Below are 25,203 nucleotides of genomic sequence, written 5' to 3'. Positions count from 1 at the left end.
TTGAATTATAATCAAGTCAGGTCTGACATTTTGATTGTCGTCTCTGAATTCATGACTACTGACACTTCCTCTACCATAGGCTTCGTATATATACTGCTCCACTTTTGATAAGAACATTTTAACTTTCAATGTTACAGAAGACTGAGTCTCATAACATGTCAAGTGGACATTTATAAAGAATGACGTAACTGAGGATCACAATTACAAGATAAGTAATGGAAAGAGCATATATTTAACACCAGTATGAAAGCTAAAAACAAAATGTAAGATGTTCTACCCAGTGCATAAGGCGATCCTCCTTCAAACCCCTCTAATTCTAGGTATTCTATATGACCATAGATAGGCCAAAGTTTAGGACCCAAAACAGCAATCTGTAGAAGAGGTCAGTTTATCTAAGGGTTAAACTTTCATCAAACTCATTTTTCTTGTATGAAAAACTTGCCTCACACACAGCAATATACAACAATCTTTATCAGCGGCCCCTGCTGTGACAGAAAGTGTGTATGAGAATCATCAGTTTCCTTGCAGATTATGAACAGAAAACTGCCACACTAAAGCCATACATAATTGTTGGATAACCTTAATGGATTTAATCAAAGAGTTAAACATAGAATTTATGCATTTACACCTTTGGTTCAATTTATTAATTAACTACATTAGTTCACTAAAACTTATTCTCTGAAAACAAACATATGCATTAATTTCATTTTATTCTTTTTAATATGCACCTTGGTTTGAAATTAAGGTAGATATAGTTTCCAGGGTGATAATAGCAAATATCCACCAACGTCCAGGGTTTTATACTGACACTGATATACAGCCTGGGTCCATGTCCTACAATAACTGTGTTTGGTCCTTAATTTAAATAACATGGCACTAAAAATAGCCTTCCAATGAGATTACTCTGATGAGCAAGAGAAATTCTGTGCAGTGTTAGAGATAATAACCTCACCAGTTACATGAATCTAGTGTATCAAATGGGTCCGAGTATTTATCAAAGAGGAACTGGGATACAGTGAACTGGCTAATCAACACTGTACACCAAGAGGCACAATGACAATGAGAAAAGCAATATTGACAAAGTTGATGCCAAGTTAATATCCCTACATGAATAAAAGTTGTAACAAACTTACAACCTACACCATAAAGTTTATTCCTAATGGAAACATAGAATGTCTTTCATTTTTGCAACAACTTTTGTTCGGTTGTCAATAAAACTAAAAGGAGAAACAGTTCTTGTCTTGTACCTAATAATACCTCACTTCTTCAAAGATCCATTGTCTTCAACCGACATGGTAAACAAAAAAACAACACTTTTCAATTGTCAACTGTGCATTCTCGAGAACTACTTTCATGTTGTAATTTATTACCCACGTGGTCAACGTATGGGTAGTTGCATACTAATCTTGTGCGTCACACGACTGTCGTATCGCTTTGACCTGTGTCGTAACGACTTGACCTGAGATTCTAACGATTTGATTGGATAACCGATGACCTCTCAATTAACAAACAAACCAACCTTTAGTTTTACAATAGCTATATCTCTGAGATGTGTTTGCGGAATGAAAGTTACGCCCTAATACCTGACTTCTGTTTAAGACACAAACTATGTCATAGCATTCATGTTATAACTTACCACAAAGTTAACATGCATCTCTCAGTAGCAACACACATTGCAAAAATATTTTCCCATTTTTATATAAAGTCAAATAATTTTAACCTCTGGCACCAATTCAAGATATAACAAACTGAATCAAAACCTATTTTTAAATCTTAAAAAAAATAATCCTTGTAAAAAATCAAAAGTTACATTGCAAGCCTTTTAAAGGCTGTTTCCTGAATGGAAAGTTTTGCACCATTTTAACTGTTCATATACAATGTACCTTCAAATGGAAGTGAGTGTCTAGAGTAATTCTGTGTGAGGTCTTTTGTGCAAGGATATGGGGCATGTCAGCATATACACCATGTTTATGGGGCATCTGCCACCTGATAACAGATGGCTGGATCTAGGGCAGCAGTGTATAGTCACCATCAAGGCAGTGAAGCTGTGTAACACACTCCACTACACAAGCAGTGACGGAAATGTTCAGCAGGCCGTAGTGAAAGTGAGTGAGGGTAGTTTTACCAGAGACCATATAATCTATTACATGGTCTCTGGTTTTACGCCACACTCTGCAATATTCCAGCTATATGGTGGCAGTCTGTAAATAATTGAATCTGAACACAATGATCAACAGCATGAGCATCGATCTATGCAATTGGGATATGATGACATGTGTCAACCAAGTCAGCGAGTAAAGTACAACCCTTTTATTCATTCCCATAATGAATGCTAACATTATTACAGATCATCATCATCATCATCATCATCATCATCATCATCATCATCATCACCACTATACGATTAATATCATTTCAGAAATAGCTTGTACTTGGCAGTATGATTAAATGATCTATATGATCTGACTGACTGACTGACTGAGTTTGGTACGCGCTTTTAGCAATATTCCAGCAGTATGGGGACACCAGAATATGATGGGATTCAACCTATAGGGGATCTTAAACATATAGGGGATCAAACATATGTCATCTGATCATGTTAGTGGAATTAAACCCAGACTGACTGCAGAAGTTAATGGCTGCTTTACTACACTTGGTTACTAACAGAGATGGAAATTCACAATGTTTTTCTGGTTACTCAGGTTTGTTTTGATCTGGTTTAGGTGTGATCATTACGAATCATCTAATCAAGACAAGGTACATATTTCAAAACTAAGCTGACAAAAGTTTGTTGACATAAGTGTATGTCCCTAAGACTGTTATTTATTCAATTGAAAAACAGGTACTTGTCAATACTGTATACTTGATATTATGAAAAGGAAAAATTGCAAATATTGCTAAGGTTGAGATTTTTACAGAAAATGGTTGCTATTGGTGACATTATATGTACAGGTGTGCTAATTCCATTTGAATCCTTCAGCAACATCCTGCTAAAACACAAATATCCAACCAAAACACCTTCAGTAAGTAAATCAATTTCTGTATCAAACTTCCAAACAGGACTGACAATTAAATACCTACACAACTATGTGGTACTATCACTGAACTCCTTCAAAAGCTACTTAAGACTGAAACACTTCAGATACATACCTGTATATCACCTGTACAAGTGACATACTGGTAATTTCAGTACAGGCCGTCAAAATAGACCTTATCTCATCACAGTGAAAACAACATACCTGTATCACTAAAACAGGTGAGAATGTCAATTACTTGCTTCAACTAATAAAATAGTCATATAAAACATACCTGCAAATGTACCTGTGCTAGATGTAATCAAAGGTGTTCAGAAGTTCAGGTAAGGTACTTTTCCACCTTTAGAACAACTTTAAAACATTCAGGCTGTGACACAGTTGGCCAGGTGAGATAAGGTTTAGTCTCAGGCAGGGATATCGTGAATGGACTACACGTACATGGGAGAGTGAGGTGGTTGACTGACCTGGGTGTGTTACCTGAGAATTAATTACCCTGCTGTTCTGTCACTCGCCCTGACATGGTGATTTACTATTTGAATGGACAGCCAACTGCTGGATTGCAGTGTACATATACATAGGTTGTACCTATGGGAATCTGACATTTGAAAACATCTGAGTTATTTATAGCTGGATTGTGTATTTTTAGATTTTGGAATTCCTGTTTTTCAACTTAATCTCTATGTGATTTAGTTTATTTACATCTTGAAACAATGAACATGAACTTTCATAATTGTCTAGCATGAAATTGTTCCAACTAAAGCAACAGTTTGATAAAAGTTTGTTTGTTTCTTGTTTAATGCCACAGCAATGTTCCAGCCACATGATATTGGACTGTAAACAAAAGAGTCCAGATAAATTAGTGATTGATTTGACTGGAAACGATGACACAATCCCCCGGAACGACAGCTCAATCCATCTGGTTGCCTTGCATTACCAGCATTGGTTACTGGGTATCAATTCTATATATGAATCCCTGATGGGATTTTCCAAAAGTAAAAAGTAAAAAGTACCTTGACTACAAAAGTCCTTATCTAATTTTATCAATAAAGGTGAAGCAGTGATATTTCAGTCATGGAACCATTCTATTTAGAAAGGGTTGCCTTGTGGAATGCCAACTTTCAGGACATTGCTCATGTTTTTACAGAAATAGTTAGTGGCAATTCTTGAAAAACAAGTCATCAATTCATTCTGCAAATAAAATATGTAACTAACTGTATGAATTCTGTCCTTGACAATCTGTTCACTCGAATGAATATGGTTCATCCACAATGTCTGTTTACATTGAAAATTGATGTGTGCATGTGACTCAGATGAATTCGATTGCCATCTGGAAAAATTCAAACTGCCTTTGACAGTAAGAATTAATCTTGAAATACGGCAGTGATAGATGAATGATCAGAATTGGTAAAAGATGATTTCCTGAACTAGTTACTTATGGTTCCTCCTGTACTAGATTAGGTATTTCTGAAAAGGATAATTTCTTATGGTCTTGACTAAGTATTTCTGACAAGAATATGTACTTCCTGAACGTAATTAGTTATTTGTGACAAGGATAGGTTCTTGTTAAATGGGATTAATTATTTCTGAAAAAGAAGGGTCACTGCTGAACCGGATGAATTATAGCTGAAAAGGAAGCATCATTATAGAAATAGCATTAACTCCAAACATTAACCAGATGTTTATCTAGAATTTACTGATAGATCTCCTCACCTGTATACTAACTTACAAAAATACAGACTTCTTCCATCTTTCTTATCATCATATTTCACCATAATATTCCTCCCGTCCAACTTGGCAATGCTAAATAACAAATGCTAAAGTGGATACCACCAAACCTGGAACCTCAGAGACATGTTTCGTGTTTGAAGTTTCTCATCACGATAGTAAAGAAGCCAACTTCAAAGCCAGGAACCTGCCTTAATGGCAGCTACGGGAAATAGCCACAGCTTCCTCCAATGATCTGCCCATATCATACAGTAGTATCTGTGATGAATATATGGATCTATGGCTTTGATCACTGACGATTCACATAGATCCCATGTGACTTGGCTGGGAATGGGAACAGACAGGGCTTTCCTCAGAAGTGCTGCTGGGCTACCCTGAAAGGTTCATAAACCTTGTTAGATCTGATTTGTTTATGTGCCATCTTTTTTCACTTATGTGCTATCTTTTTTCACTTATGTCCCATCTTTTTCACCTATGACAGTTCTGCAGGCTAGAAATATCAACTTGATTACTTTTTACAATCAAGGACAGTAATATTCCCTCCACAAACATATCGAAGCCATACCTAAACTTTGATATATAAGGCATGACAGAGTTACTATGGATATATGTGAGTCAGGTGTTCCTAAACTTTGAGTAATGTTTGTTTGGGAAAGTTACAATGTAACAAATATCCTTTTACTAGTTCATCATAGGCATATTGCCAAGAAAAACAAAAGCAAAATACTCACTAAATTACTCAGCAGGGTAAATTTCTTTTATTCAAATGAGTAAGTGAGTCTGATCTGCCACTTTAATATGAGTATTTCTGGGCCTAGCACATGATGATCGAATGCCTCAAGCATTAAGCCACCACTATAGACTAAAAGAACATTCTGAAACTCAAGAGACCCAGGTTCCTCAATTCTTTTGTTTTCAACTGTCTTTCTTGACTTCAGATGCTCTCCCCTAACCCTTACCCCTAAAACCTTTCACGATGGCTAATTGAATATTTATCTATGCAGACGTTTATCAACTGCTTATCGCCATTAAGAAAAGCAATCGTTACTTGTGTTTTGCAGACTTATTTTGAAGTATAGGTCAGATGTGAGGTGAGGTGAAATTGGGTTTTAACGTCGTGCTTGAGAATATTTCGCTCATATGACGACGTGCATGCGTGTGTATGTGTATGTGCGGCTGCTTGTACTAGCCCAGACTTAAGCTACTTTTATAGTGCCAGTCCACTGAGATACCATGCCGCAGCGAAGCATGAGTACCCCACTCAGACATATTATACTGACTCCGAGCCGACCAGTCCTTGTTGTACCCATTAATGCCGAGAGCCAGGCAGGGACCAACAAGTACCATATTTTAACTTCTTTTGGTATGACGTGGTCGGGGATCAAACCCGCGACCTTCCGCTCTCCGGGCGGACGCTCTAACCCCTACGGTTATAGGTCAGATGTACATTAAAAAGGAACCAAAGTCTGGTTTCTTTGTTGTTCTTCAAAAAGTTATCAGCCATGACGCAGGGTGATCAGTGGTTGTGAAACCTATCCCGTCCGTCTTAAAGCTTCCTATACACAGCTGTTTTGTAGAGAAAATGTAAGTTTGAATACTAAATAAGCAATTTTGTTTCCCATAATTTCTTTCTTGCTTTGCAACTGTCATTAGCAGAATCAATCTATTAAAGAATTTTGCTCCAACAACTCTTATGTGTCATCTACATGGAACATGAGAATATATTCCTGTTATTTCAACTTTCTTCTTTTGGCATTGAGTGCAAAATTTGACATTTTGCATCTTTTTGCAACAATCAATTAACTTTGAGGGCACAAGACTTCAATATTCAACTGCCAGCAGGATTAATACAGATGACTATGACCAGCCCAGTGGCCATTGTGATGTGTGGTGAATGTAAGCCAATAAAGTCCAGGAGGCTTGGACATATCAGAAAATACTGAAGTTCGTAAATGTCATCTAATATAACTACAGCATTTAGGATATAAAATTTCCATAGGGGATCCTCCAGATGTAAGTAATTGGATTTCAAAGCAGCTATGATGCTAGCTGCCTCGAACCTTGTCTGATGAATCTGAACTGCAATTATATTATTTTTTGTTTCAAATCAAGCTATTATCATAATGTTGATCATTCTCATGAATATTTCAGTCAACAATGACGACAACAGCTGTTCATTAGTCATCAAAATAATCAACTCTGCAGTTATGACAAAAATCGTTTCCAATATTACTACTTGAATCGTTACGATTATACATCATCTGGAATTCTTGGTTGGAATAAGTCCCATGAACATCAGGCTTGCTGTAACAGCCCATTCGGGTTCAAGGACAGAGTATCCTTCACTGGTCACTGATTCTACCTGTTCCAGGATCTATCAGTTACCAGAAATGGGCTTCACACATTGTATCCATGTGGGGAATCGAAACCAGACCTTCAGAGTGAAGAGTGAATGCTTTAACCACTAGGTTTCCCACTCCCTGCCCCACAGTCAGAAGGGTTAGATGGATTCCAGTAGCTAAAGGTGCTCCAAACACAGAATGCTCCAAAAACAATATGTCGATTTGGGGGTATCAGTAAAGTATGTGATCTCGACAACCAGTTGTCAGACTTTCATTTGGTGGAGAGTATGTGATCTAGACTACCAGTTGTCAGACTTTCATTTGGTGGAGAGTATGTGATCTAGACTACCAGTAATCAGACTTCCATTTTTGTGGAAAGCACAGTGGCTAAGTGGGTTAAATCACTGACTTTGTGAGCTGGCAATTAGGTGCCGAGAGTGTGGGTTCGAATCCTGGAGGGGACTCAACCCCAAAAGGTGCAAGAATCTGTTCTTTACTGAGGAAATATGTGCCACAAACAGCTATGAAATGGAGTTAAGTAATATTAACTTACTTGCTGAGGAAGTTTAATCCCACATATAACATATGGCACTCAGTTTGTTCTTACTGATCAGAGACTTATGGTAAGAGTTTAGTTTTACGCTGCTTTTAGCAATACTCCAGCGATATTACGGCAGGGAACACCAGAAATAGGATTCACACATGGTACCCATGTGGAGAATTGAACCCAGGGCTTCAGCATGACAAGTGAACGCTTTAACCACCAGGCTAACACCCCACCCCCCGATCCCTATGTACAAGACATTATATCCATGGGTGCTTAAAACCAGTATGTACCAGTGTATACTTATTTCTATCATTGAGTACAGCCTTCTACTGCCTATTTCCCTTTATACACTTTACCATTGGCGCTAATCTGTATGTACAGCTGTGTGTACACAATGCATTAACAGGGTATAACATGATTATTGTATAGCACTCTGGCACATGTCCGTCAGACATTTTGTCATCTTGGGAGGTATGTAGACATCTTCATAACACAGGTGCGATGAATCAAGACACTGTAATTTATTACTGTGTGTATAGGGTGATCATATATGGAACAATACGTCAGCCAATTCACAAAATCTGAACTCCCTGCATTGACTCAGAGATAAGAAGATTCCCAGTCAGTTTTACGTTGGTTTTATCAATATTCCAGCAGTATCACTGTACAGGACACCAGATATTGGCTTCACATAGTGAGTGAGTTTAGTTTTATGCCACACTCAGCAATATTCCAGCCATATGGCAGCTTTCTGTAAATAATCGAGTCTGGACCAGACAATCCAGTGATCAACAACATGAACATCGATCTACACAATTGGGATACGATGACGTGTCAACCAAGTCAGAGAGCCTGACAACCTAATCCTGTTAGTCACCTCTTAAGACAAGCATGGCTTCACATAGACTCTTTGCATTGAAAGTTTCATAGATGGTGACGAATGTAGTGATCATCATCATTCCTTGGCAGTATGGGTGAGTGAGTATGGTTTTACACCGTTTTCAGCAATATTCCAGCAATATTACAGTGGGGACACCAGAAATGGGCTTCACTCATTGTACTCATAAGGGCAATTGAACCGGGTATTTGGTGTGACGACTGTACGCTTTAAGCATAAGACTACCCCACCACCCTCCTTGGCAGTGTGGAGTGTTGCTCATGACTTCAACCAATGATTTGCCCAACCCTGTGTCTGCAGGATGCAATCGCTCCTCTAATAAAGCAGCAGAATGCAAGCAGATATCTTATATCACTGTCACAAGACTAACAGTAACACTTAGAATATGTTCTGCAATGTGGCTGGTTTTCAGTATGTGGGTAGAAGGGCAATACTTACAATGATGTCAGCAATATTTCTGTCAGACCACATAGGTTTTATAACTGATATGAGCATGCAGTTGTTCTGACAGGTTTTATCGTATGAGTGCAACTTGTGACGGGACAGACTTGATCTTTTGATTCATTTATATACATATCTGACGTAGGAAATTCCCATAACATAGAGCCGAGGTTACAAAGTTATCAGACTAGCATTGTTATGGACGTCTGCCAAGATTTTTTGTAGAAACTATTTGAAAAATTACTCTCCAAGAGTGAAATGTTTCTTTGTGACAAGTAAAGGGAAGTAGGGGGGTAGTCTGTAATCTGTGGAAAACATACATGTATTCCAGTATATTCTGGAACAAACGGAAACCATTCCCAGGCCTGCCCTAATACATCTAGCCCACGGGGCCCCATTTCAGAAAGCTATCGTAGCGCTACAACTGTCGTAAGTTTATGTTACAGTACAGGAGGAACGACAGTCGTAGCGCTACGATAGCTCTGTAAAATGGGGCCTAAGTCCATTTAACACCATGTGGTACTGGAGGACCATTCTGATATGGAGTCCTCACCAGGTCAAATTGTTTTTGTTTTTTTTTTTTGTTTGTTTTGTAACGTTTAGTTTAACACCACACTCAGGAATGTGGTGGTGATGGTCTGTAAATATTTGAATGTGGACTAAACAATACAGTGATCAATATCATGAGCATCGATCTACCCAACTGGGATATGACTATATGTCAACCACCCAATCCCATTAGTCCGCTCTTACGATAAGCATGAGTTGCGGAGACCTGTTCTAACCCAGATCTTCAAGGGGGTCAAATAATGTGTGACATCTGGCTATGTAGCCAGAAATTATAGCTGACATTTTTCGGGGGTTTACAGCTCACAGAAAAATCGACACGACAACAGATTGTTTCTATCGTTGAGATTTTTATCCTGAGTTGGCAAACTAATGGTGATCATGTCACTGAAGTCTTACATTAATTAACCATAAATAATGCATTAAAAAGTAATACAGATATATAAGTAATTTCACCTTTGTGTTTATTTGAAACTTTTCCCAACTACTGTTAAAAGAGTGTTCACTTTCTATATAACGGTATTTGTTTCATGAAGACATTCAAATCTGAATCATAATGTCTCAAAAAAGAAAAGTTGTGAAATGAGTATTTTTAAATTAGTTGTCAGGGATATATATCTAATATTCTACTTAATATAATTTGGGACAGGAAACTCCGTGCAGATCAGAAAAGAGAACATGTGCCTCAGGGATTGTGCCTAGAAGGGAAATAGAGATAATTTGCCTTTGGTGAGCACAATGCAATTTCTTTATTCCGAATATAGCATATTAATGATTTAAGAAATACAGTTCGCTCTACCACCATGTATAGTGTAATAAAGCACACTTCGCCCTGAACTATTATAGTTAAAGTACGAGGACGCTTGCGTCCGAGTGCTTTAACGTTATAATAGTGTATAATATACACCATGTATAGTGTAATAAAGCACACTTTCGCCCCGAACTATTATAGTTAAAGTACGAGGACGCTTGCGTCTGAGTGCTTTAACGTTATAATAGTTCAGTTTAATCCGAACGTAAACCGTCATCAAACTGTTATCATTTGTTTTTTTCTGGTAACGTTCGTCTTAACATAGGGGGGCAGACACATCAATAGAACAGCGGGCCAGTTAGCCCTGTGCGAGGATTCTTAATTTAGGTCACGGACACCGTCATTTGTTTTCTGCCTTAAATTAATCGTAATTATCCTTAGAAAGTAGTAAATTTGGCATCTTAGAAAAGAAATACAGTTCGCTCTACCACCATGTATAGTGTAATAAAGCACACTTTCGCCCTGAACTATTATAGTTAAAGTACGAGGATGCTTGCGGCGGCGGTCTGTAAATAATCGAGTCTGGACCAGACAATCCAGTGATCAACAGCATGAGCATCGATCTACGCAATTGGGTTCCGATGACATAGGTCAACCATTAGTCAGAGAGCCTGACAACCCAATCCCATTAGTCGACTCTTACGACAAGCATGGTTACTGAAGATCAATTCTAATTCGGATCTTCACAGGTTGTGGTAAAGTAGACACCTAAGAGAGCCATGATACATCTCATCATGACACCTGAGCCGGTTTTATTGTCAGAATTCCATAAAACAGCCCTGCTTGAAGGTGACTGACCGCACTCCTTGGCCTCGTCTACTAGAGGACACAATCAAAACCACTGTATACCAGTGAATTAATATTTGGGTCACAAGTGACAGAATATACCTCCACTACCACTAAAACAGGTCTGAAATACTGATGAGAGATTGTCTTGTCGGAAGCATCAGTGAATACGTGCCCCAGGGCACGGAGTGTCTCTGACAACTGGACAGCTGTCTCAGAAAGGCATGTTCTGGGCATATTCCGGAGAAACAGAAGACAATAGGGGAAGGTACCTCAAGACATTATCCCCCCTTGGTGTGGTAGACCTACCTTGGGGCAGTAGACTATGTAATGAGGTAATATGATAACCCCTATTCTTGCCACGTTAGGCTTACCCTTGCTATAGTGAACCTTCTTTTGATATTACAGGCCTATCCTTGCCACGTTAGGCTTACCCTTGGTATAGTGGACCTTCTTTTGATATTACAGGCCTATCCTTGCCACGTTAGGCTTACCCTTGCTATAGTGGACCTTTTGATATTACAGGCCTATCCTTGCCGTTAGGCTTACCCTTGCTGTAGTGGACCTTCTTTTGATATTACATCCTTGCCCTAGGCTTCCTTGCTATAGTGGACCTTTTGATATTACAGGCCTATACCCTTGCTATAGTGGACCTTTTGATTTGCCTATATTAAGCTTACCCTTGCAGTGCCTATCCTGATACTACAGACCTATCCTTGCCACGTTAGGCTTACCCTTGCTATAGTGGACCTTCTTTTGATATTACAGGCCTATCCTTGCCATATTTAGCTTACCCTTGCTATAGTGAACCTTCTTTTGATACTACAGGCCTATCCTTGCCACCTTCTTTTATTAAGCTTACCCTTGCTATAGTGGACCTTCTTTTTATATTACAGGCCTATCCTTGCCATATTAAGCTTACCCTTGCTATAGTGGACCTTCTTTTTATATTACAGGCCTATCCTTGCCATATTAAGCTTACCCTTGCTATAGTGGACCTTCTTTTTATATTACAGGCCTATCCTTTTCCATACAATTATTAGGCTTACCCTTGATGTAGTGGACCTTCCTTGGATATTATAGGCCTCTCTTTGAAATGTTAGCCTGACCCTTGACATAGTGCACCTTCCTTTGTTTATTACATGTCTATAATGGCCATGTTAGGCTTACTCTTGATATTGTACACCTCCCTTTGATATTACAGGGCTGTCCTTGATATGACACATGGCTTATTGATATGAATAGTATCACTCTTTCATTTACTCGACATACCCTCAGATGACTGATATACTTCAAAGATAACCTGTGCACATTTGGTATGTTAAACATAAAACATCAACACCAGGGCCTAAATTTTCGAAGCTCTCTTAGCCCCAAGATAGTCGTAAGTTAATGTTAATGTATGGCACTTACGACTATCTTAGCGCTAAGAGAGCTTCAAAAATCTAGGCCCACAGAGTAATAAGTGTAGATTACCTCCAAAATCTGATAGTGTCAAGGGGGCAGTGGGGTAGCCTGGTGGTTAAAGCGTTCGCTTGTCACGCCTCAGATGGGGTTCATTTCTCCACATGGGTACAATGTGTGAATCCCATTTCTGGTGTCTCCTGCCATGATATTGCTGGAATATTGCTAAAAATGGTGTAAAACTAAGCTCATTCACTCACTGATACTGTCACGTGTAAATGCCAAATCAGTGGTGACAATTACATAAATGGATCACTGACAAACAGTGTCTCCCCCAAATGGTAAGCATAACCGAAGCCCCAGTCACTTGGACAATTTGATTAATGTGGAAAGCATTTGTTGTGAGAAGCCGCACAACAATACTCCTACAGTATCATGGCTGCATGTAAACAATTGAGTTTTAACCACATGGATGAAACAATCCAGTGATATGATAGCACATTTGCTGATTTTATCACTTTCTTCGTAGAAATGATCAGGCGTTGATAACTAACGGATCTCTCACATCAGCTAAACAGTTGGATAATGGACATACATCATGAAACTCTGGACAGAGATCAATAACTGTTAGGAACAGAAATGTAATAATTTTCTGGTTTGCCAAACGGGGCTCATAGAAATGTTTAGAAGTGCTCTTTGAAAGCTTTCTCACAAGGAAAATATGTCTTTGTCTTCAGATTTGGGAGTGTAATTTCATCAAAGTGTAAATTTGAGATTTGTCTACTTCCTGTTCAGTCATATTGATTAAACCATCCTTAGTTTCTGCATGGCCTGGTTATATATACTATATAAACCACACATAGTTTTTAGCATATGTCCATTTTCCCAGATCCTACAGAATCAATTATGAAATGAATCCAAATCAAGATTAGAAAGATTTTTCAAGTCAAGACTGCCTCAGCGTGGAAGAATGGCATTTTCTGGATTTTATGTATCTATATCAATAATTAGTTGTTTACTAATACTACATTGTAACAGGAAGCCTCATGATGTCATTGACCAAAAGCATCAGGGTCCTTTTTGTACCGTTACTTGATTAAGCATGTTGTGTTCGACCAAATGTTCATGTCATCAGTTCATAAATCATAAAACAAAGACGAAAACACGACACTGGACACCAGGATTTGTTTTTGCAATTTGTAGATGTATGTTTTAATGATAAGAAAACTTTACTTTGGGGACTAAATGGCAAGCTCATTTTCCATGTGTCTTGCTGGTGTGCTTGTGCAAAACACCATAAACATCAATTCTAGCTAAAATTGTTAGAACTGTTAATGGTGTTATAGTAACTGACAAACTCTGAAACTACACTTGCGTGACTGCCAATTGAGTGTGCACTCTGTCATCCCATCTTTAAACCTCAATCACAAAAGAAGGCAAGTTAAGGCCATGGCCCCTGCCATGGAATAACCCACCGTCTTTGACCAACCATTCCACAAGTAGGATTATTCCTAGCTTTTCACTGAAACTGTCCTTACTTTTATGTGATCTGAATTTTGGGTCTGACAAGAATACATCATATTGAATGAGGAACAGATATTCGCGGTTTTACTCACTTCTACCCAAGAAACGTCAACATTGCACAACGGAAACACTCTGATTTGTAATGATCATCATAAAGTGTTTTGAGGGAGTAAGAAAGAATAGGTCTGAAAGAAGTCCACTCTGACATTCATGGAATTCTACAGGCTCTTTGAATCAATGAATTTCAAAGACTGGAAGAAAATCTACCATGTCTGCAGCTACAACCGATGTCCTTTGTAAGGCATACGTTGTCAGGTGATGAAATTACTGGTAAGTCTTCTCAAGCTGTGAAGATTTCCATGATCACTTCTTAACAATGGCTTATTGATTACTGAATTACGTTGCTGAGAGGTTGCAAACATATTTAACATTGGATATTCTTTTCCAATAACTGTACTTTCGAAATGATGTAAGTGATAGTCCAACCTCTTGCTTCTGGGCTTGCTGCCTTGCTGTTACACCTTCATTAAAAAATGGTCTTTTACAGCGAAATACCTTTAATGTTTTGCAGTGATTGTAAGTTTAAAACAGTATCATTTGTTTACTTACCACGTGCAATATGAATTGATATGATGGGAGATAACTGGAGAAATGCCAAGAAAATATCTGTAAAATCTTGAAATAACGCACTCTTTGTTTTCTGTAGTTTTTTTGCACTTCTGGTTTTTCCAATAACAAGTCCCAACTATTGCTACATTAAAATCTAACAAATTGTTATCAAACCATACCTAACCTCAATGTGATAAATTTGTAGATACTACATCTGCAGTATATCGACATCCTTTGCCAGGCCTTTGTCATGGATTTAATATGTATTGTACAGCCATGACTTGATCATTAATTGACAAAATAACATGCAGAATGTAACAGTTGGTTATAGCTGGAAGCAGGCGTCTGACACACCCTGGACATATGAACTCGGGACTATTTTAAGGTATATTGAAAAAGTCAGGTTTCAAAGCAATAAGTTTTGACTTAAAACTAGATGAAACAGTCTCCTTCGGTTTACTTTGAAACCTATGATCACTTTACACAACGGGATGTTTTATAGACATCAAAACAGGTTCAAACAACATGAAATGCAAAAAAGGCTGTTGTAAAGTGAGTGAGTGAGGTTTTACGCCTCTTTAAGCAATATTCCAGCAATATCATGGAGGGGACACCAGAAACGGGCTTTACACATCACACTTTAACCACTAGGCTACCACCCTGCCCCGAGTGTGTGAGTGAGTGAGTGAGTGAGTGAGTGAGTGAGTGAGTGGAGTTTAACGCTTCAGTGAAATGTTTTTCAGCTTAAAGTGGGAGGGACGTCTGAGGTGAGGCAGGTTGCACACATATACCAATTAAAGAGAACAGAAATTCCATAAAAGTGACTAGTGAATAGAGTGAGTACTCCAGGTTACTACATCAGGTGATGGTGTGTCAGCCCACTACAGGCAGAAAGTGTTAAGCTACACAGCTATATCATCATGGCAGGCTGGTTGTTGGTTAAGGTCACAGTCATCAATATTCCGTATGATGGCACACTGTAAATCAAGTCGGCACCAGACAATCAAGTGATTTATAATGCGCGCAACAATCCATGCTGTTAAGATACAAGGATAGGCTTTCAACCTTACAAAGTCTGTCCACCCAATCTGTTCAGCTACCTCTTACTTCAGCTACTGGGTACCATTTCCAATAAGAATCTGTTCAATAACTGCTCTGGGGGAACGCTTCCCCAAGAGAAAACAGTACAAAGGAATGATTTCACTTCAGGGCCTAGATTTTCGAAGCTCTCATAGTGCTAAGATAGTCGTAAGTTAATGTATGGTACTTACGACTATCTTAACGCTAATAGAGCTTCTGTAATCTGTAATCAGAAGATCCTGGTATGGCAAAGGGAGATAAATCCACCTGCACACTTAGACCAACAGCACCCTTCCTATACATGTCACAGATATTAAATCAAAAGTTCAAGGAGACATTTTTCTTTCTTTTTATCTCTTTATTCCTAAATACATCCCAAACTACCAAATACAAATATATTAATTTTAAAGGAGCTATAAATATTAATGATTATACTGCATCCTCGGTCCTACCAGCAATAAAGACTGACATATGCGTAATAGACAAAAATAGGATCCCTTTGCACTGAAGTGCACAAACAGCCCTGTTCACTCCCTTCCTCTCTATGATGCAGCAGTTGTTGTTTGACAATGCTACAGACCTACTGCCAGCATTGTGTGCTATACAGCAACATTACATTGATGTAATATACATGACCAGGTGTGATATTATGTACTCAACACCCTAAGGGAGGCAAGCATTTCTCAATTAAGGACTGTGTCGCGTTTATTGATTTTGATATGGATATCTTTCTATTTACATTTTCGTCATGAAAATCTATAATCTTACATTCCCCATAAGCTGTAAATGCTGCACTATGAATGCAAAAATCATTTTCTGCAAAATTCTTAAGCTTCATGGTTGTAAAGTAGAACTTTATACAAAATGTTCTTCTGATGCCAAACAATGAAATATAATAATATCTTATCATCTCGGCAATAAAACAGGTTACATTGAATGACATTTAGCTGTTTACACAACACATGTTTAACTATCACTGTACATGGCAACACATTCAGTTACGAACAAAGTAATTTATTTTAAATATCTTTTCCCTGTTGTGTGATTGAGTGAGTGAGACGAGAGTTGAGTTTAACACTTCTGTAAACTGTTTTTCAGCTACATGTGCAAGGTGAGTCTGAAGTGAGGCAGGCTTCACACGTATACCAATTTAAGAGATTTGCAGAACAGCAGTTCTCTAAAACCAGATCTACTGATCACCTCTGGTGCTCCTTTCTCTACAGCACACAACCTTATTTTCCTACTAAACATTTTTTTGGTACCATTTAACCATCTTCTGTGTTCAAAACACATTACACAATCTGCACTTGGAAAAAACAAAAACGTTGTCAAGCTAAGTAAATATTTAATCACTGAAAAGAAAGGAGTGATGCTGTTTCCCTAGACCACAAACAGATTTGACCGACCTGCAGGATCTACAAACATTCATTGAACTAAATAATTCAGTGGAATGGCCCCTGAGCAAGCAGGCTTTCAGTTGAACAATAACTACCACTGTTAATGTTATCTTTGTACCAGAGTGCCATTAATTGAAGTGGAGTTTTTTCTAGTTCCTACTGCACAGTATTGCCAGAGGATGGCAGGGCTTTACTATCATTGACTGACATGCTTGGCAGAGTTACCGGGTATGTGAAAACTGGAAATACCGTAAATAATTCAATTGTCAAATACTGTAAATAACTGAATGTCACATGTACTTTGGGTAAAAGATAATCATGTCATGTAACTCTGTGATGACTCATTACTTGGGTCAGACTAGAGTCAACACATTTGTTTTCATTTTCTGGTGATTTGCATAGTCATTTGTTGATGACATTCAAAGGTGATAATGCCACATTCAGCAATATTTTAGCTATATGACATTCATGTGTAAATAATCAAGTCTGGACCACCTGATCAAGTGACTGACATCATGAGCATTCATTGAGATATGACAAATGTATCAACCAAGTTAGTGAGTCTGACCACCTCATCTGTTCAGACCACTTTCATAAAGCAGAGATGCCAACCCTGAATCTAAGGAAAACGGAGTCATGACTGGCTGAAAGCCATGCCTGAGCACCAAAGGTGCAAATTGGGGGTGAGCGTGTTGTCGCTCTGCTATTTTGTTTCACTTTCATATGGACTATGACATGTATATGGAAAAACTTTGCGAAACTTCATTGTCAATAAAAATAAATTCAGAATTTGTTCTAAAAAATCGAAGTTTTTAAAGAGAAATCGGAGAGCAGATTTTGTATTTCTTTGAGTGGCATTTCTTCTTTGAGTGGCATTTTAGAGGCTGAGAAGTACAAAATTGACAAACTTTATGGATAACAACTTCTTTCTTACGAGAGTGTGACGTTTTGATACAGATTCTTGTACCGTTGTCAAGCAGGAATGTAACACACATATCCATAAAGTTTGTCAGATTTTGTATTTGAAAATCGGAGTGTTTGGCATCTCTGATAAAGGACAAGACCCATGAAGATGTGGGTTAGAATTGGTCGTCTGCAACTCATGTTTGTCTTAAGAGGTGACTAATGGGATCGGGTGGTCAGGCTCGCTGACTTGGTTGACACATGTCATCTTTACCCAATTGTGTAGATTGATGTTCATGATGTTGATCACTGGATTGTCTGGTCCAGATTCGAGTATTTACAGACCGTCGCCATATAGGTGGAATATTGCTGAGTGTGGAGTTAAACAACTAACCAACCATAAGGGACAGGCATGGGAGCTGAAGACCGATTCACCCCCGGATCACATGGTTCATACCACCGGAGCTGATTACTGTAACTCATGATATTACTGACTGACTGATCCCCATGAGTTTGGTTTTATGCCGCTTTTAGCAATATTCCAGCAATATCACGGCGGGGGACACCAGAAATGGGCTTCACTCATTGTACCCATGTAGGGATTTGAACCCGGGTCTTCGGCGAGACGAGCCAACGCTTTAACCACTAGACTACCCCACCGCCCCTCATGATATTAATGTGTCACCAAATTAATGTGAGTGTTGACCCCTGGCCTAAAATTCATTATGAAATTAATTATTGTAGTCCAAAATTAGCACTAAAATTTAGAACTGAGCAAATTGGAATTCAACTAACACAATGACAGTCACAAATTTGACACTGCTTGACATACCATCTAACTTCTATAAAATCAAAAGAAAGAAATTCAAAGTAAGAAATATTCAGATGAGAGGCCGTGGTCAATGATGAAGATTGTACAGGCTATAACTATTGATACAGGAGTGTAGTGCAATCCCTCGAACTTAACACGCAGTGTTATGAATTCATCATGATTGCTGTTACTCTGCTAGGCATGTTCACTGCATGAATGTTTTTCGTGTGACTATATGACTATTTCAAACATTACCAGGAACAAAGACACCGCCATACGCCACTGAAAGACTGTCACAACAGCCTGATCAACTTGTGCACACAGACTGACTACACATGACACTGGACTGGGAGAGAAGCACTTAACAGTCTAAATCTAGCGCTCAATGACGTTATTTATCATGAGCTTTGTTTGGTATGGCATCGTTCTGCCAGGAGAACTAGACATGCAGTATACTCCTATATGTACAGATGAAAAAAACATTCATTCATTCTTTCTATATATTGTTTATATTTTTCACATTACTTTCATACTCGCATTTATTTTTTTACAGTAATTGCCAAATTGGATTTTGTTAAAGTATCTTAAATTCATGATACCGAAGAGAAACATGTCAGTCTATATGGTTTTAAGTTGCATTTAGTAGTATTCCAGCAATGGGTTTCACACATTGTACCCATGTGGGGAACTCTTCTGTATGATGTGCTTTAACCTCTGGGTACTCCCGCTGCCCTAGAGAAACAGGGAAACAATATACGACTTGGTGTTTAGTTCAGGATTTAAGGTAAACACTTCTGCCCAATTAGAGAGCAAAACAATATTATAAAATGCTGTCTTTATCATCTTAACGATTTTATGAGAGACGGTTGAGAGAATTGTAAACACATCCCACGACCAAAAATATGTCCTTGTTTGTCTTAGCTATCCCGGGCAGTCGTCATTGTTAAAGGTCATAGATAGAGCACAATCATACTTCACATATATGTATTTTATAAAGAGAATCTGACAAATTCTTTCCATAGGCTCATTTGTTTGGATTTATCTTTCACCTGAAATAGGTTTTCTTGACAAAAACCAGTGAGTGATCAATAGCACTGAGAAGCTGATAGCTGGTATTCTTGGCCATGGCTCTTATGGTAATCCTACTTTTATAGTTTTCTGTGATCAGATTTAGATGCTATATATGAATAAAACCCACTGGTTTCTTTTTCTTGTTTACCAGTGCAACTGAGAGCTGTAACATTATCTCGGTGAATGTATGATACCTTATGACAATATCAATATTAACCTTTTTACAATACTTTTAAAAATCAAAGATAAAACAATTATGGGATAAAAATGTCATGTTGAAAGAACTACAAAAGGGAAATTTAATCCTTACATTCATGCAAAGTTTTTGTTTTCATAGGTCTAAAATTCATACTAATATGGTACAAAAGTACTAAAACAATAACGATCAAACTCCTAATATAGAAATATAGCAATGATGACACTTCTATCACCATTGAGAAAATATCAGTCAAACTTTAACCATATGTGAGGTGAGGTGAAATTGGGTTTAACGTCGTGCTTGACAATATTTCGCTCATATGACGACGTGCATGCATGTGTATGAGTGGCTGCTTGTACTAGCCCAGACTTAACCTGGTTTTATAGTGCTAGCCCACTGAGATACCATGCCGCAGTGAAGCATGAATACCCCACTCAGACATATTATACTGACTCCGAGCTGACCAGTCCTTGTTGTACCCATTAATCCCAAGCGCCAGGCAGGGACCAACAAATACCATATTTTAACGTCTTTCGGTATGACGTGGTCGGGGATCAAACCCGTGACCTTCTGCTCTCTGGGCAGACGCTCTAACCACTACACCACGGAGACGGTCTTAACCATATGTAAACTACTATGTCACAAGTAAACTGAATATATTTCCAAAACACATGGGTATGACTTAGGGCTGGCTATTTAAATAGATCATATTTATCGATGTTCAAAACATATCGATAAGATAAGAAGTCTGAAAGAATTTAACATATTTCACACCTCTGGTGAGTGGTGATATGGGGCACGGTGGTTGAGCTGGCTAAGGAGCCAGGCTAGTGATCCAGTGAGGTTGAGGTGTCGGGATCGAGCCCACCTGTGACCGGGTGTAAAAGTCTTGGAGTCAACTTTGTGTGCAGACTCTTTCAGTGTTGTCACAACCCCTTGTGTATAGTACGCAACCCTGTGCACTTAAAAGAACCCACGAATCCGTTGGTAGATGACCAGATTGTGGCCACATGAATACGTGCAAACACCTAGTTGCGGGTACAGCAAGGAGCAGTGAATTTGGACAAAGTACTGTGACTATGTGTCCCAGTCCACCCAGCTGTGAATGGGTACCTCGTTAGGATGAGAAAGCCACAATAACTCGGTGCGCCTAATGTCTGCAAGAGTTGTTTACTCCCCAGGGAGTTGAGATTGATAATATGATGTGCCGTTGAAATTGGCATCCAATGATCGAGGGAAAAAATACCAGCGCCTTGAGCATGCACTAGTTACCTGGATATGTGCGCTATATAAAATATCCTATAATAAAAAAAATAATACTAATAATATGCATAGGTTACTAACGAAAAAGCACCCTTAACGTAATGTAGATGCCCAGAAGATACTTTGTGTATTGTGTGACTACATTAAAACTTGATTCTGTCATAAGTTTATGTACGATATCATCGATGACAGTATTTTCATATTGATCATCATCAACAATTTTTCCTATCGATGATATTTCTCATAATCGATCTTTTCAGCCAGCTCTAGTATGACTAAATGTTTTACATGTTTGTCAATGTGTTATAATAAACGGCACATGTGAAGATGAGGATTGATCTGTATGAGGTTTCTCCTACATATAAGTTGAACATGAAATTCATTGAACATAAAAAATCTTACAATGATGTGAACCAAAATGAACTTACCTTTTCATAAAGCGAATGGAATTCATTGTATCTTCGGAAGATGAACCATGACTGTTCGTCGGCATTGACAACCACTTTGTATACCTGCAAGGGGAGAAAACGGCATATCATGTCCAGAAATCGTCTCTTGGAGCGAAAGTTACTTTTTTTCCTTCTCCCCATTGTGAAGCAATCAATGTCCAAAACTCTGCAGTCAGTGGTCAGATGATGTGATACAGAGAACCCAAACTGTTGCTTTTATCACACAACCTTTGTCCACAGATGACAGAACAAGTCGTCATTGTCATGCGATAAATGCATCTGCTTGCAATACGAATATACACCGAGATGCCGGCGCTTCATATCCCACACAATATGTATCCATGACATATACAACATAACAGCCTCCTCCTCTCCATCCAAGTTCAACTATTGGGAGATTTAAGCATGGTGGGGAGCCTCCATCTCACTGTTTCACTGACTGCTTGTGTGTGTGTAGCTCTCTACAGCGATTGATCGAGCAAATGAATGAACTGGCATCAGCCGCTAGTGACATCACTCCGCCATTATAATACACCAGATTATGTTCTCATTAGCCAGGCATGCACGACTTCATTGAGGCGATGAGCTTGTCGACAAGGCCCTGGCCTATGGAACATAAAGTGATGTCATCTGTGACAGGTTTGACTAGAAATGGATGGAATGTATCACTCGACAAGCTGGGTCCAGTTTACTCAATCTTAACACTCAGGTGCTCAAGCGGACGGGATTTCGATATTTGGCAAGACAATACCTTTGTGTTTATTTCTGTGGTTTCTTTTCCACTGAGTTTAACACTGTCAACATTCTGTGGATTAAGCTTAGAAAGGAGATTTGGTTAATCAGCTGGCTACAAAGAAAGATAATTGTTAAGATTCAGATAGTGGTGCTTGACCTCTGTGCGATGGGCTGTTGACTTGTTCAGTACTATGTTATTTCTGTGCTGATGTCTTGATAACTGAGCCCCACAGTCTACACAACATGTAGATAAGGTTATGTCAGAGAACATTCCTCAGACCAAGTCATCAGCTGTATGGATGAACAAGGGTTACAACACAGAACAAATGCTATAGCAATACTAATGATTCGATATATAATAAAAAGAATAAAAAGAAGATGTAACCCAGAAAAAATCTCTATGTTCAATACTAATGATTGTTCCAATCATGAGATGTATGTCAGTGATCTGATTCTGCAATGTTCTGTATAGTTCTGTCTGTTTTTAAAAAATAGAACATTTGTTGCTTTTATGGTAAAAACTACTTAGATTTTTATGATAAGAAATAGCATGACATCCTCGATCAACCAGGGTATTATTATTATGACACATGAAAATGCCACGGATACCCTTGTCACCATAGCTTTGTTATGAGCTCAATCAATCTTTCACTGACAATTTCTAAATTTGATCACAGTTGTGAGTGAGTGAGTGAGTGAGTGAATGAGTGAGTGACAATTTCTAAATTTGCGAGTCATAATTTTCTTTATAGGATTAAAGTTGAGCTATTTTCCTATTTATTTTTGTACTTCAAGTGAAAATATTTTAAAGTATATTTTGGAATTATCCATTATAGGCCAATTTGAGGTCCTTGATGTTCAGGTTAGAATTTATCAGGTTGACTAGTATCCCAAATCCTGAGCAAGTGTTTCCAGAAATTTATATTGCCAAATATTCAAGAATTACTTCTCATGTAAAACCTCGAGCACAGAATTTTCAGCTTGATATCAACACTCAATCAAAATGCCTCTCCTGTGTATAATTTTTGCGTACACCTAGACTAAAAAACTGTGGCTTCATCCCAGCAAGCGATCAATGCATTTAAATGCATAACAGTACTGTTATAGATCATTTTTTTAAGGGAAAGATGGCTCCTATGAACATGGGAAGAAAGTCCTTTAGCTGCAAAACTTTCCTGTTGTGCAAGCAATGACAGAGAAACACTGAAGCTAACAATGGTGATACCACTGATTGCTCAAAGCATGAAAGATCATTGTAATTTGATTTGGAGTTTCACATGTATTAGGATTGGTTATGTAGCATAGAGGTTAAAGTGTTTGCTCATCACACTAAAGACCTGGGTTCGATTCCCCACATAGTAAGGGTTGTATTCTGGAACTACAGTCTTTAATCCTTCAATAGGCAAGATTGGCAAGGCCAATGTTTTACTACCACCCAAAACGTGACAAAAAAAAGCAGGCAACATTAACCTTTTCATGAACTCCTGGAGCTATCACAAGTGTTCAAATCATTTTCATCACTCTATTGTCTTTTGTGCCCTATGGAATCTACTTGAGACAGTTTTCTCTAGCAGTGGTATTTTGGATTTATCAATATTAAAACTTGCAACTGTACAGATAAAGGGTAATTGTAGTTTGTAACTTTTTTTTTGCTGGGATTCAAAAAGCAAAATAGCTTTACACTTGTCACAGGGTACAAAGTATGTGATCTAGAGTTGTGAGACTTCCATTTTAGTTGAAGCTGCACTGGCTGAGTGGGTTAGATCACTGACATTGTGGGCTGGCAATTAGGTATCTGATGCTGAGAATGTGTGTTTGAATTATATACTCATGTAAACTTAGGATAGTAATACAGGGGTGCAATATGGTAGTTTATTATATACCCATGTAAACTTAGGATAGTAATACAGGGGTGCAATATGGTAGTTTATTATATACCCATGTAAACTTAGGATAGTAATACAGGGGTGCAATATGGTAGTTTATTATATACCCATGTAAACTTAGGATAGTAATACAGTGGTGCAATATGGTAGTTTATTATATACCCATGTAAACTTAGGATAGTAATACAGGGGTGCAATATGGTAGTTTATTATATACCCATGTAAACTTAGGATAGTAATACAGGGTGCAATATGGTAGTTTATTATATACCCATGTAAACTTAGGATAGTAATACAGGGGTGCAATATGGTAGTTTATTATATACCAATGTAAACTTAGGATAGTAATACAGGGTGCAATATGGTAGTTTATTATATACCAATGTAAACCTAGGATAGTACACCAGGGGTGCAATATGGTAGTTTATTATATACCCATGTAAACTTAGGATAGTAATACAGGGGTGCAATATGGTAGTTTATTATATACCCATGTAAACTTAGGATAGTAATACAGGGGTGCAATATGGTAGTTTATTATATACCCATGTAAACTTAGGATAGTAATACAGGGTGCAATATGGTAGTTTATTATATACCCATGTAAACTTAGGATAGTAATACAGGGGTGCAATATGGTAGTTTATTATATACCCATGTAAACTTAGGATAGTAATACAGGGGTGCAATATGGTAGTTTATTATATACCAATGTAAACC

General features: G+C 38.2%; 1 protein-coding gene across 2 annotated transcripts in view; it reads right to left on the bottom strand.

Moving 5' to 3' along the window:
• The window catches only part of LOC124275329 (serine/threonine-protein kinase Sgk1-like), a 123,596-nt gene that overhangs the window by 68,421 nt on the left and 29,972 nt on the right, over nt 1–25,203 (bottom strand). For both annotated transcript variants that reach the window (XM_046710827.1, XM_046710828.1), the window contains exon 3: nt 21,842–21,925. In XM_046710827.1, the coding sequence (XP_046566783.1) occupies nt 21,842–21,925 (84 nt within the window). The remainder of the gene's footprint in view (nt 1–21,841; nt 21,926–25,203) is intronic.

This window comes from Haliotis rubra, unplaced genomic scaffold, assembly GCF_003918875.1.
Source record: "Haliotis rubra isolate DU_JTF1 unplaced genomic scaffold, ASM391887v1 Scf2, whole genome shotgun sequence".
NCBI lineage: Eukaryota > Metazoa > Mollusca > Gastropoda > Lepetellida > Haliotidae > Haliotis > Haliotis rubra.
This window is presented reverse-complemented; position numbering and strand designations above follow the sequence as displayed.